We start from the raw sequence: 15,783 nt of genomic DNA, 5'->3' as shown, positions 1-15,783 counted from the left end.
AAAGAAAATTGGTGTCCTTAAAGGTTGGATTTTTCCTAATTTTTTTAATTAAGGCATTAAGTTCAGTTTCCAAAAGATGATTTTTTATTCCTCTTTTTAGTCAACTTTAGCATGGGTGTCTAAACTTACGCATAGCACTGTACCTAACTGCAAAAGAGCTGGAAAATAAAGCAAAAGCATTTTGTAATGTATAAATGGCACATTTTTCTCTAATCGTAGTAGTTACAAAAGTGGCTGAGAGCAAGAGTTTAAATGATTTTGCCAATACTCACTGTCTCTGTCCATCAGTGTGGAGAATAACAATGATTAGTTTGTCCTACAGGAAGACAAGATGAGCTATATTACCGCCCATTTGATGATACAAGAGGTCAGTAAAGATGCAGGGGGAATTTCTTAACAAAGTCAAAGTCCGTTTACAGCATCCTAATACAGAAACAGTATACTGCCAAGGTCAGCTTCCCAGACACAGATTAAGTCTGATCTTAGATCTAGTAATGTTGTTAACAGCGATTCTTTGGTGCTAATTCGGTTTAACGTCAGCCCTTGACTTCACCTGCATTCAGGAAGCAGTATTTGTTGTCTCTCAAACCAATAACTGGGCATCTACATGCAAGTAATGTGCCAATGATTGGAGCAGCGCTTCTTTGCCCTCTGCCAATTGCATCATTCATTGCTTCCATTCGAATAATTTCTCAGTGCATGCACACATTTAATCTGGCTAATGGCAAAGCTGTACTTCAACACTCTTTCTTAAATGACATTCTTTTCCTATTTTTTATCCTTGTAATAAAGAGTCTCTCCATTTTCCAGTTGACCAGGCTCAGCAATAAACGCATTTCATCAAGAGATAGGTCCTTCTTGCATGCAAAAGCAAGCCATTAAAAGGAATTGAAGAGCAATTTGTCACAATGATTTTCGGCACCAACAATGCACTCCTCTCATAACTGTTTTTTTACTAACCGGTGAGCTTAGGTGAAAATGACAATTATTAGCATGCAGTCTAACATTAGTTATGAAAGCACAATCATTCGTTAATACAATTCAGTATCATACTCGCTCTCAGTTTTCTTATGCTACAAAAGCAAAACGAGAGCAACTGTGGATTACCTAATGTATTCCCGAATGCTGGGAGATATTGTTTTTATCCTTCCGAGTGAAGAGTCTGTAACACGATAGCCTTTATTTCCCTTCGAAGACTACTTTCAGACAGTAAAGCACTGAGAACTTTCTTCAGATGCTCCTGCTAAAATGTTTTTTTTTCTCTTTTCAAGTGTAAAGCAACAAATTCTGTATGGCAGACCATCAGCTGTGGCTTTCAGGAAAATAGCTCCTCACTTCACCAAACAGATTAGCTTCGCAACACAGACCATAAGTACTGCAAATCAATGGGTTTTGCCTACATATAATCATGGCTTCGGCGGTATACCTCTCTATATTGCCTGGGGTTGTAGACCCGTAATCTTGAATTGGCTAGGAAATGATTCCTGTTGCATTAGTTACTGTATAGCATTCGCTATATCTGTGCTGTGCTGTAAAAGCTTCGGGGTGTCAGAGAGTATTTGAAGTCAACTGCTGATTTTTTGTATTTATTTTTTTAATTGTGTAATAAACATTCATTAATATCTGTGACATTCAAGGGCATCATGGGAATCCGTTTTGCCAAGCACCAGAGATGTTACATCAGGGCTCAAACCAAGGAGCTGCCGAAGCTGGACTCAAAGACCATCGACGTAGAGGTATTCTAATCTCACTAAACATATCTGTAAGCAATTTGCTCCTTTAAAACAGGGCGAAAACATCATGAATCAGACTGTGAAAATGAAACTTACTCCAAACATCACCATCCACAATCCAACTAACCAACAACCCCAACCCACCCCCACCATCATTCCCTCCAGCATCTCCCACAAAAGTATAAACGTGGGTCTCCTGTGGCCATGAATCCATCTGAAAGTCCACAATCCTATAACCCCTTTGTGGCACACATCAAATGGTGTCTGCTGTCAATCCTGAACTAATATTAATTTTTAATCATCTCCTCTGAAGCCTCAGCCCAAATAGCCTTAAGGAGAGAGAGAGAGGGGTCCTTGGGAAAGGTAAGCCATTAAAATGGTATTTGAAGATGTTTGCTCCGTAAATTTCACTTGACTCAGGGCTGAAGTGATTCATCTCTGTTCTCCTGCTCTAATGGCTGTCTGTGATGCTCTGCAAGAGTGATGGGCGAAATTCTATCAATCAAACATCCAATTTATCGGTGTCATGGAGAATGGCAAGCGGTTTCACATGCGCCAAACTCTTTCCATCGCAGTTCATATTGAAAAGGGGGTGTGCAGCAAAGTGGCACGCCTCTCTGATTTGTATTAAAAACACATTGATGTATTGTTGTCGCAAGTTCCCAGACATCCTCTTTGACTTTTGGAACAGAAGGTATTATAGGCAGAAACAGCCTGCATGTTCTCTCCCTCATCGTTTTAATGTCTAATCCATGTTTACAGATACTAATTGCGAAGCAAACGCCATATGTCGCTGCCATTTCTCCTTTTTTTTGCTCATTGTGAAACCTAATTAGATTTTTCGGCAAAGCTTTATTTCACAGATGTGAAATCAATCAGAGTTGGCCAGGGCTGAAGCAGTGGGGCTGGAGAGAGAGGGTAGATGGAAAGAGAGCGAGCGATGCGCCTGGTTCTCGAGGGGGGACGGGGACACATGGTGAAAGATGGAGCAAGCTGTTCATACTATAAAGACACAGCTAACCAGGAGAACATTTACACAAATGATCACTCATTTATTGGATAAACAGACTAAGAAGTGTAAAATGCTAAAAATGTGAGCTGTGGGCTTTACATGAATGTGGCAGATTGATTCAGGCTTGCTAACTGTCTATTTACATTCCTGCTTTCTCTAAATCTTTGATTTGATTATATACATAGGCCTGAGATAAATCAGGATGCTATTGAAACCAAAGGCCACTTGTGCATGGACGAGAGAGAGAGAGAGAGAGAGAGAGAGAGAGAGAGAAACAGGCCATTCTTTCCAAGGTTGTGAGCATGTTAAGGAAGTAGAGGTTAAAATCCAGATTATTAGCTCCAAGTGCAGCTGAGCCGCAGGGTATGCGACTGTGGTCCCAGAGCAAGCTGCCTTAACAAGCTTCACCACTAGACAATGCTGGCTAAGAAGAAACTGCATGCCACTGATAAGGAAATAAAGCAGCCTGCGAGCACGACCAGGTGACAAGCATAAATTGTATTCTGCCAGTTTGTTTACCATTTTCAATTTATTCAGTCTGGGAAATGATGAAAGCGGTAATCCCTGAACTTCCCACTGGTCTCCAACTGCCCAAATGTCTCAGATGAAATCACACCCTGTCTTCCCGCACACAGCGCTTGAGTCTCAGGATTAATTTGGCCTTTTGGTAACTCTGTGCAAATTATCACTTTCTCTGTTTCTATTTATACTTTCTTCCCTTAAAAAAGTTTTCATGAATTAATTGCATTACTGTAAAATGTATTTATTTCTGTTATAATTATTTTGCCTATAGACCCAGGGTTTTCAAACTGGGATGTGCAAGGTGAGAAAGAAATATGTTGGCAGTATAACTGACTGATTTGTGGCTATTTTATTCAATTCACAGTCCTAGTTTTTAACATTAAGAAAAAAAAAGTTTCATTCTCTCCTTACAATGTAAAAACTTTCATGATAAGACAACACAGCTGTCGTTATATTTTGGAAAGAGCAACCATCGCAAGTGAATCATCATATTTGGCATTAAAATTGAATCCATTAAGATCCTTGGCATTAAACATCTGAAAACCCCTGGTATAGCCCCAAAAAATTTATCCATTAGCATTCCCATTCAAGGCACTTGTCTGCTGCAGGACCTGTTTGGAAGAACATGATATGAATTCTGCCTTTTGCTCATGGGTACATTGAGCCAATTACCTGAGGCATACACTACTGTTCAAAGGTTTGAGGTCAGCAAGCCTTCTTTTTTTCTTCTTTTTTTTTAAGAAATTAATGCTTTATTCAGCAAAGATACATTAAATCAATCAAAAGAGAAACAAAGACATTTTTAATGTTACAAAAGATTTATATGTCAAATAAATGCTGATGTTCTAAACTTTATTTTAAGAAAAAGAATGCTAACAAAAATGTATCACAGTTTTCTCAAAAAGCAGCACAACTGTTTTCAACATTGATAATAAATGTTTCTTGATGACCAAATCAGTAACGACTGCTGAAATTTTAGTTTTGCCATCACAGGAACAAATTACAATTTAAAATATATTAAAACACTTATTTTAATTTATAATAATTCTATAATAATATATATTTTACTGCATTTTGATTGATTACATGCAGCCTTGGTGAGCATAAGAGACTTCTTTAAAAAACATTTTAAAATCTCACCGACCCTAAACTTTTGAACGGTAAAGAAGGTGCAAGCTTTTAATCAGTTGTACATATCATGTGATGTTAGATTACTTTGGATCCACATGACAATTATGTCCTCACAATAACCGCGTTTTCACTGTCGGGCCAGGGGGAGCAAGGGCTTTAAACGGGCTGTGCCGGGCAAAAAGCCTCGGGCCTGTAGCCCTGGGCCCAAAATCTGCTGCGTTTCCACTGTCGGGCCAGAAGCTCTTCAGCGCTTCACTAAAACCTGCCCGTAACATGCCTTTCTGGAACAACGTGCACACAAACCCATAATTTCACCAACAAATGGAAGTTTTATCATAAAACGAATCAGAAAGAAATCACTGGAAACAGCGTGATCGCAAAACAAACATGATAAAAGCGGCCGTTTACTCGCATTTTTACTTGAATACTTAAAACCCAAGCATCAATGTTTTACCACAGGTTTACAATAAAAAGTGATAAGCCTACATTGATCATAATGAATCAATTTGTGTCAAAATTGCACATTAGTCACAAAGAATAAAGTGGTTAACAGTTAACACAGAACGTTGCCCTAACGTTCCCGTTTGGTTATTTTTTGGGGGAACCAAATAAGGACGTTCTGGTAATTATCGTTAGGTCTATTTCACAAAAGAAAGAGGTCACACTTACTTATTCAGTCGAGGCTGTTTCTGTTTATTTGGTAGTTACAGGACATATTTACATCACATTTAGAAAGAATAAGTTCTACAAATATACCACCAAAAATACAACCTGATGAGCTTAGCACTCTCTCCCAGTAGGCTAGTTAGTGTCAGAGAAACAGAGGAAGCTCCCGAAAAAAAAGTTGCTTTATTTTACTATAGTCCGGTATAAAAAGTAGGCTACTGACAGATAAAATAAAAACATTATTGTGATAGCCATTATGATTTGTCTGATTTCTTCAAGCGTTCATATATACTATGTTCACTATGGTAATGGTAAGCGTGCATAGTCTTTTGCATCGCGTATAAATATTTCTACCTTATACGGTGATCAGAATCCACACCGGATCACACACAGAAGGCATTCAAACAGGAAAGTGAGTTTTGAGGTAAATTATTTTAAAAGTCTTTAAAGCTGACAGAATCATCCGACGCTGCCATCTTTAGACTCAGGTAAACTCCACCTCTGTTCATAACCACTGACTCCTCTAGCCCGAGCTGGCCCTCTTTGGACCAAGGTATACGGCGGGCCAGAAAACCCTGGCCGTTGGCCCCGAGGAAGCCCCGACGAGGCTCGATCAAGCCCAGGAAGTGACAGTGGAAACGTGACTGGCCCTGGCACGCGGCTAATGCTGATTGGCTGATGGCAGCCTTCACTATCAACTATAATATAATTAAATATTTGTCATTTATTTGCATGCCATCAGTGGAGAAAGAGCCATTTTTATGGTGCAATTTCAGCATCGACCAGCTGGGCCATGCTAACCAGCCAAACCTTGACCCTTGGTCAAGACATAATTCAGCTTCGCTCTTTACTTTTCAGTGCCTCTTTCGCAACCTTTAGATGTCTCAAGAGAAACCACTCTTGAACTTATACAGCTAATTTCTCAAAATATTTGATCAAATATTGCAGGATCAGTGCCCTAACCTTTGTTTACTCATATGAAAGGCCCGCTTTGCTTGAGCAGCTGAGATGGCCAATTAAAGCGTTCTGCTTGCACCGTTGGCCCTAGTTTTAATTTTAAGGCTAAACCAGCATCCTTCACTGCTTGAGTCATGCAGGCTGTCCTCCTAGTCATCATTAGTTAAGTGTGATTTGAGAGAGAGGAGGCCGGAGCAAAGAAACTGTCTCAAAGGCGCAGAGAGTGAAGCTTTTAATCAGGCGGAACTGGAACCGCTACAGGTCAGTGCGGTGTCGCTTCCCAACAAACAAGAAACGGCACCGAAAATGACTTCTAATAAAACAAGAGCAGCGGGATGAAAAAAGAGGGTTTAGGGGGAGAGCAAATGAAAGAGAAAGAGGGGAACCTAATATAAATGATAGTAGCTCAGACAATAGCCTCAGGATTCTACATCAAGCTTAACTATGTGCAATTAAGCTTTAGACTGGGAGAAAATCACCTTGTAAAAATATTTGTCATGTGAGCCGTTTCTCTGGTCTCTGCACTAATTAACAAGGGAACGTAGTAGTGTTTGTTTGTTTGTACTTCTATTTACACATAACTATACAGCAAAACAAACCTCATGTGATTATTTTCTAGATTAAATTTCTAGATCTCAATTAAGTCACTGACATGTAATCGCTATCATTAAGCAATAATAATTTACTTACCAGCTTATGAACTGTGGAACTAACAAATTAAGTACATTATTATCAGTTGTATAATTAGTTGCATAATTGTGACGGAGTAGATGCACCACAGTGAACTTTATCGTGCCTACAGGACTGAATAACCTTCTATAGACCAACACAGAAGACATATTTGAAGCCATCTTAAAGTCAGATATATTTCTGTATTTCTAAGTATTGCTGTAAAAATTAATGCAACACCACCAGTGTCTGCAGAAAAGGGCACTTTTTCACAGCTAGGGAAGAAAAAAGTCTGTTTCATAAGAAAGTAAAGCTATGGTCTTTAAGAGAGGTCAAATTAAAAATTTTAGCCATGGTCAGCAGTTAGTTCTCTGTTCCCTGGCTGTGGAGAGAGGGAGTGAAATGATCCAAGGTAATAGCATAAAGCAGATACTCAAACTTTATCTTGCTTGGGCTGTGTGAACGAGACTTAGGATGCACAGTAAAGAAAGCACTGACGAACAGAAATGAGTTTAGAGGTTAAGGAAGGAATTGGGTCAGTTTCAATCAAGCCAATTGGGCTTCTGAAAGTACAACTTTAGTATCAGTACTTTGCTCTCGATCCCCACATACAAATATTTAGCCTTTAAACTTGCAGTTTTACCTTTTTTTTGCTCAAAAAAAAAAATCAATGCATAAAATAGACTCCAAAGTGAAAATATGAACTGTGTTAGCAAGCTGGGTAAGACAGGAACTATTTCTTATCTTACCTTACGCAGAACTGCTGAAGGACAGAAGCAGCCAGCCACAAACCGCTCACGCCGCTGACACTTCACTCACAGCCTTCAATCAAACGCAGACTGGGGCTTTGACAAAGAAACATCATTCACATTAAAGTCAAAGCGTAGATGTGACATTTATTATAATGGGTTTGTGTTATGATTGTTTAATGATTCAAATTATTTAAAAGTTGAAATTGATTTTATAATTGTTGTTAATAAATGATAAAAAAGTTGAGTGCTATAATTACTTATCTTTGTCCTATCATAAATAAAAAAAAAATGTTTAATAAAGATATCAGCATGGAGTCTATTAACAATCACTTCCGTATTTAGTATCGTTACATAAACTAAATGAAATCTTGAGGAAATGTTCCACAACAGGACAAAGCAATATTGATACAAGCTTCTGGAACTCACATTATGTTTTAATGTACTAAAATGTTATGTTTACTATAGTATAATAATATACTGTATTAATAATATTATACAATTGTTGTTGGAGGAGAGTTATTAGAAATATGACAGAAAAAGTTTACTATGGGAAAATAAATACTAAACCGAAAGCTAACGTAGCACTAACACTTCAGTGAAAATACGTAAACAGACGGTGTGCAAGTCCATTGGTATCGATATTGGCAAGTTCTAGCAAGTATCTGTGTCAGATCATCTATCCCTATCTATGAGCATTTTGTGCAGGCACAATAAGGCATTAAAATGTGCTTTCTTTTCACAGGTGAGTGAGACAGGTGAAGTGGATATTCAGATGGTAGACTCTCAGATATGGATCCCTGCTGAGGAGCCCATATCCAACAAAACATTCCTATTGAATTCCAAGATCTGGGAGATTTGCCAAGATCTACCCATCCACTGGATCCACCCATCTCCTCTCAGAGGTTACAAACAGGGCTTCACCAACTCGAAATCCAATTCAACCCTAGTAATAAGGTTTCAGAATAGCCAAGTCAAGGCTGTGATTTCTTTTGCTCTCCACTGTTTGTTTTTACTTTCCCTTCAAACACAGAATTCTGTGGCTAATGCTCTAGAAATGTCCTAAGCAATCATTGATTAAGTAATCAAGGACATGATACATCATGTTTGAAGAAATATTTAGCCAGAAACCAACCATTTCACAATATCCATTTTGTAGCAGCAAGTGTTTAGCATCATTGCGTGACTGCATCATCGTCTTTCCTTCTGTGATGCAGATGCTGAGTTCCATGATGTAGAGGACGTGGAGGAGACCCCAGAGCTGGAGGCAAGAGGGCCACGTCAGGCCCGGGACGTCATGGACCAGTTACCAGTAAACGACTATGTAAGTATGAGCCCGAGGTTCATTACTAAAAGACGTGTTCGACTGCGGTTGAGCTGGATAGTCATGCTCTCTTTTTTAGTATAAATCGTTCATTAATCGAAGTTCCCTTTCCGAACTTAAAACAGACCATGTGGACCACAGGGCATTGAAATTGCTCTATATATCTGCTTAAATCAGGCCAGCTCACTTAAGACTCCCTTAATGTCTTACTGCTAATAGAGAGGGATATTTAGCCTTCAAAGGAAGCAAGTTTGCTTTGCAGTTTTTTCATGCCTCTCTTATGTAGTTAGTGATGTACAAAGACAGCCTCCCAAGGTCACTCATTAATGAATAGATAAATGTATTAATCATGCTTTAATTATCAAGGCATAAAGAATTGAGCGGCCAAAGAGAGTCCTTTATTGCGTTCATGAAGTGAAGCATATGTTCAATGATTAATTATCCTGAAGTCGTAGCACTAGCGCTTCGCACACCTACGATATACACCTCCCCATCCAGTATGCGACTTTTAGCCTCTGAGCGCAAGGATGAGAAGACGGCGAAAAGAAAGAACTTTAGGTGGGGGAAAAAAGGCATATTTATCTGCAGAGGTCCAGGAACGACTTGCCTTCCCACCTCATCCAGCAAAACGGACTGCAAAGTTACATTTAATTAAAGCAAATCCAGATGAAACCACCTTTTGCTTTTGAAATCTTCTCCTTCAATCAGCTGGTTAATACATACCAATCCAGCCTATTCCAAGGCTAAGCGCAGGCGAGCTGTGTTTGTGGGCAGAGCGATAACAAAGGCTTTTGCGAACGTCAGAGGGGATGTGGCTTCCAGTAATTGGAGTCTGGAGTCATGTAGATGCTGCTGGGAAGCCAGATATCTCAGACCTTTCAGAGGATCCTAGACGCAAGCCCTTCTTTTAGCTCTCCCACCGGCAGACGTCTGCAGCTCGAGGAGGGAATTCATATTTTGCTACAGGTCTCTGTACCCTGTTGTGTACTTTTTATAAATAATCATCAAAGTTCCTGTGACAGAAGGCCTGAGATATACGAGACTGACCTTTCCCCAATACTGCCACGCTGATGCGTTGTGTGCCAGCACAGCTCTGGATATCTTTCAAACTGAATAACTATCATCTGGCTGCACTGAGAAATTGCATCATGGTCCTTGACCTACATTGGGAGGATAAGCCTCTGATGATTGGGTCCGGTCGAATCTCAGACTTGTACGCCTGCCGCAGTTGTTGATGGTAGGCATTGTGACCCCGCGTTCTAGCTGAAAGCATTCTGGCTTGCAGATCGCTGATTGAACCTCCCTCCCCAAGTCTGAACTTAAGATGCACTTTCCGGTCAAGGACCCGAAGAAGATAAATTCACTTTAAACTTATGATACTAAAATTAGGCAAAAAAAAAAGTCTCAGTATACATCTGTAATTGAAAAAAATGAAGGATGTCAATAAATTAAGCTGTGTAAAATTAACGTGTTCGCACATGCAGTTCCCTTTTAAGGGAAGAAAATTATAACACATGGTCTACATTTACACTATCAATCAGATAAGATTTGTTTTTGAAAGAAGTCTCTTATGCTCACCAAAGCTGCATTTCTTTAATCAAAAATGCAGTAAAAATATTCTGAAATATTGACATAATTGCTTTCTATTTAAATATATTCCAAATTTGAATTTATTCCTGTGATGGCAATATGTCAAAGATCTGATCGGGTGTTCAAGAAACATTTATTATTATCATGTTATGTTGAAAACAGTTGTGCTGCTCAATATTTTTGTCAATGATACTTTTTTCAGGATTGTTTGATGAATAGAAAGTTCAAAAGAACAAAATTGATTTGAAATTATTTGTGACAATAAAGACATTTATAATGTTACTCTTGATCAACTGAATGCTAAATGAAGTATTGACTTCTTTCCAAAAAAAAAAAAATCTTACTGAACCTAAACTTGAACGGCAGTGACTATCAATACACACAGGAAATGCAAACATGGAAATGCAAATCTGCAATAACTTTCTTCACACTTAATCGCACAAGCATAAAGATGTGTTCCTCCGCAGGTGTTCGCATTAAAATGAAAGATGGTTCAGCTTCAACGATAATTAAATTCTACCATACAATGAATGCAAATGCTTTACTTTTGTTCTAAACAGTGTGCATGGGTTTGATTTATAAATAAATAACCTGTAAAAGGAGTCTTTCCCCCATCATGTAGGACCGATAAACGGGTTCTCCCCATAAGAATTTTGCATACACTCTGATCAGTTCCAATCGGCTCTAGATGTTCCGATTAGTTTTTAGAACCGAACAAAGCGTGTATGATGTCAAATTGAATAAAATGCATTCAGATTGTTTAAATAAATAAATAAACAGCATATTTAATTGTTTAATGAGTTAACTTTGATAATCCTGGGAAAACAAATAATAATAATAATCATTTGATGCAAAAGAATGTAGAGTAAAATAATTTGAGAGTTTTCATACTTTCTCGCATGAAATGCTACATCGCGCTTTAACGGCCTGTAACACTAAACAAAACATAGGACATGACTAATGATGTTAACCGATGACCGTTTGACCGATGGTTGACCGTATCAACGTTAACCGATCAAAGTTGTCGGTAAAAAAAAAAAAAAAAAGGGATCTCTAAATTAGGCTATTATAGACAGTGGACTAAACGCTACTACAGTTAGCCATCTCATTCCAAGATCTTTTTGTGTGAAGTGAACAAATCCCTCACACTCAATTTTTCATAACTCGCCTGTTTGTACTTAAACCAATAAAAACATTTGGCGCGAGGTCACAGCGTTTGGGTTCGCGCGCTCACAAGGTTTGCGAAAAGTAAAGGCTACAGGCTAAAACACTCGAGGTTAAAGCGGCGTCTCTTCAGACCTGTCATTTTCTTAAATGAGCCAAATGAGCTTTGTTTCAAATGAGCTTCTAACGCTAGACAAACATCTTTATTTTCAACGCGATCACCTTGTACCCAAACCATTTCGAAACTAAAGAGCCATTTGTCCTCCGATTACATACAAGCTCCTCGGCGCCGTGTTTGCGGGACTCATGTTTCGCGCTGTAGGGGATTTAAAAAAAGTGATGTGAGTGTGTGTGTGAGCGGGAGGCAGAGCGGCAGAGAGATGCGACGCGACAGAGTTGCGTAATTGCAGGCGCAGCTCGAAATGGCTGTTATTTCAAATAGCGTAGCATATTTATCGGTTAACCGGTTTCAACCGGCTAATGAGGCTCGGTGGTCGGTCAAGAAAATTTTTCGTTTTCGCCATCCCTAGACGTGACAGGCTTCGTGAAGCAAATATAAAGCGCTATAGTCAGCTTTAGGCACCTGTTCTTAATTGCTCTTACTATTTTATTCATGACTGACATCATGTCCCCGAGTACTTTATTTCTTGTCATCTCCGCATGCAACAGAAAGACAATGTCCCAAACATGAAGTTATTAACAGTCACTTTCTCATTGCAGCAGGATAATCAGTTTGATTAATATGCCTCTGTGGAACAATACCATAGTCTGTTTGTTTTATACTAATCACACATCATTTCACTCGAAAAAAGAAAACCTCTTATTTTCCCAAATAACATCCACCTTTCATGCTGGCAGGATTTTTATTTTTTTTTGTCTGATAAATCAAACAGTTCTACACCGACAGGCTTTGTGCTGTTACCAAAATGAATTGTTGTCTCAACATTCCTGACCCTAAACCCGACAAACATTATGAATCAGTAATTGTGCATTTGTGAGAGTAATAAATCAAACCATACAGGCATCACCCTTCTTTCTCTTGCACTAGTCTAATCATTAGGAGAATGCAATTTTCAATCCATTCATCATTGCATAGTGAGCTCATGAAAACTCATACATGCTTCGTTTATGGAGAACATAATGAGAGATGGGACCAGAGGAGAAATGCATGCCATTATGCATCTTCACACGCGCACGCACAGGCACATTATAATTCACTGCGCTTCATCGCAAACCCCCAAAAATCTATAATGATAATAATATACCTGTTTATGCTATACAAACACCACGTATGACCGTGGATTAATGTCATTTTCTTCCGGGCAACACATTTCAAAGCAATTTCTGCCGTCAAGTTTATTTGCGTCATTCCCAACAGGAACTCCGAAGCGTTGCCAGACGACCTAGAGAGATCCGGCTTCATCTGCCAATCTAATGCAGATCACAGGAGGTGACTAGGTCAACGATGGTGTTTTTAATCAGCCGGATAACATCATATTGTCTGTGTCGTAAGCCAGGGGAGATCGAAACGCAGTCAAATGAAACAGTGAGTTGAGGGTGCTATCTGCTCCAACAGTTACGGGAGATAGAAAGTTAAGTGGCACTTCTCGGAACCCATCTCGCCGTAGCGGCTGATCAAAGGCATGGCACTCAGCCCTGGGTAATCTGGAGAGGGCATGCGTACACGATCACAATGGAGAGGGCCAAGGGCCATTAATTCTACCCAATTTACCTTTCACTCCGCTTTCATTTAGCCCTTACACCAATTCACACCCTGCCTGCGAGAGCAAATAAACCGATCCTTGTTGGGCGATCATTACCCCGCTAATTGCTGTAGGAGCGTGCCATTCGCTTTATGCCAAAGTCAAAGGAGGGCATGAGAGTGCATGGGGGAGGGTTCTCATTTCTGAGCTCAAATGAGGCCAGGGTCGCTGCTCGGACTGAGGCACCGAAGCTACGCATTTATGGGAGTGGGAGGGCTGGGATGAAAGAAACAGTGTAATTATCTCAGCGTCTGCCAGTGTCAAACTTGCTCTGACTGAGAACAGACAGGCAGTGGGGTTAAGGGACTTGAATCTGAGATGGCAAAGCCATGCGATGTCACCGGCGGCGTAATGGAAAGGTCAAGGGCATTATATCATATCAGATACCCTGGCTTGGCATATCAAAACCATCTATTTTAAATGCCACTCTGATCCTTGTGACATATCCGAGTGTGACAGGGTTTTTTGTCATTGCATGTCTACACCCCATAATCTCTCTTCATTCCCCTTCAGAGCACTGCACCTTTTTATTGCTAAAATCAAGCTATAAGTCACGCACCCTGTGGTGAGATTGCAGGTATTGTTTGGCTGCGGTTCTTACCCTGTTGACTCACTCTCTTCGCAGAGAGAAATGGGGCTGGAGCTGGACAACAGCCTAGATGAGCAGGGCTACTGCTGCCAGTACTGTCGTCGTGGGTACCGTTATTGCCGGCGATACTACGAGCCCCTGGGCGGCTTTTCGCCATATCCTTACTATTACCAGGGAGGACGGGTCATCTGTCAGATTGTCATGCCTTGCAACTGGTGGATAGCACGAATGCTGGGACGAATTTGAGGATCCTGGGGGGAACCGGTGGTGCTATGCTGCTCAGGGGTACGCGTAGACCAGCTTCATTTGTTCGAAATGTCATGTATATGCTCAACTTTTTCCTTTCTTTGTGTAAAAAATCATTAACTCAAAACATCCTCAGTGACCTGGTCCCTGTCTTAACTATTCTTCATATTATGTATGGGTAGTTGATGCATAACATAATCAAGAAAACATAACATTTCCCTAATACATTTTAGCCTAAAATCAAGATTTTATCAAGGGAAATGACATATTTTAGGCCCTGTTTTTCACAATTTCACATTTTTGCACATTTTTTTCACATTTGTGGTACAACAAATTATTTTTTAATAGTACAAATATGCTCCATCTCAGAATATTTTTAACAGCATTTTGCTTGTAATAATTATGCATGCAGTTTTTATGAGCATATTAATTTTGAAACGACATGGAATATTAGTCAATTAACATGTTTTAAAAAACTGTTATTGTATAATTAACTGCTTAAAATACAGAAAGTATTTCACGTCAACTATCAATATACATATACACACACACACATATATATATATATACACACACTTTTATACATGGATGCTTTCTGTAAGCTTATTTTCAATGAACAGTGTTTTGATCTGTCCTTGACCTATACGGTAATACTAAAAGTACCATAGGAACGGTTGCATGGAAATTGTCAGTTACTGTAGTCTACATATTCCATGCAGACCTTTCAAATCAATGGAGAACGTGTAGGTAGAGACATAACTCAAACTGTTTTAATTTGCATGTGAAGTTCTACATGACATTACGTTACCCTTTCTGACGGTCCTTTATTTGTCTTTTTTAAAGTGGATGAGAGGCATTATAAATAACCAGGTTACATTTACACTAGTGTGCATGTTTAGTATTGTTTCTAATGTATTTACTGTACGCTTAAGTAAGTCCCTGAAGAACTTTGAAAATTAGCCTTTTTAAAAGCTGTTATGTGAATTTAATGTAGCGTAGAACTATACTGTACACATATCACACGGCTGTATTTAGGTTGTGACATTGCTAGCACCATAATTGCAGCTCTGGGACTGTTTCAATCAATTCTTTCATCCAAGCAAATGGGTGCTCTATAAATTGCATGTATGTAATCTTATGCTCCTTTGTGTTTTTCCAACAACTTCCATCTGAATAAAACTGGTAAAACTTTCAGTGTCTGCAACTAATTTACTGCTGCGAATGAACGTGCTAAGAGACATAAAAAGACACTGTGAAATACAACATGTCATCAGGGCTGCCAACTCTCACGCATTCATGTGTGAAACTCACGCAATTTCTAATGCAGAGGAAAAATTGCGAAGAAGAGGACACTGACACCCGACAGAGAAGACAGAGCAGGTTACTTTTCATATGAAACAACTATGAGCCTCTCAAATTCTGTCAATTTTATTATGAAATTCAAACAATAAATACCGTTTTGGCGCTTGTAAATGTGACGTGACAGATCGCTGGCGCCTCAGTTCAAGCGGTACGTGAACCAATCATCTCTTACTCTTACTACTACTAGTTAATAGTAAATAAACACGAATGAACAATAGGTATGTTGAAAGATACAGAACAACTTACCAAAATGTATATGCCTCATACATAATATCGATCAGTGTTTTTCACCTGTGGAAATGGTCA

General features: G+C 39.3%; 1 protein-coding gene across 1 annotated transcript in view; it reads left to right on the top strand.

The window, feature by feature from the left end:
• tnmd (tenomodulin) overlaps positions 1–15,309 on the top strand; it is a 42,511-nt gene extending 27,202 nt beyond the window's left edge. The window contains exons 4-7 of the mRNA XM_081381929.1: positions 1,638–1,736; positions 8,185–8,344; positions 8,657–8,763; positions 13,906–15,309. Of these exons, the coding sequence (XP_081238055.1) occupies positions 1,638–1,736; positions 8,185–8,344; positions 8,657–8,763; positions 13,906–14,115 (576 nt within the window). The 3' untranslated portion in view covers positions 14,116–15,309. The remainder of the gene's footprint in view (positions 1–1,637; positions 1,737–8,184; positions 8,345–8,656; positions 8,764–13,905) is intronic.
• The last annotated feature ends 474 nt before the right edge of the window (positions 15,310–15,783 follow it).

The sequence above is a fragment of the Scardinius erythrophthalmus genome, assembly GCF_964197995.2.
Source record: "Scardinius erythrophthalmus genome assembly, chromosome: 13".
Classification (NCBI taxonomy): Eukaryota; Metazoa; Chordata; class Actinopteri; order Cypriniformes; family Leuciscidae; genus Scardinius; species Scardinius erythrophthalmus.
Note: the sequence above shows the minus strand (reverse complement) of the source record. Positions and strands in the feature narration are given on the sequence as shown.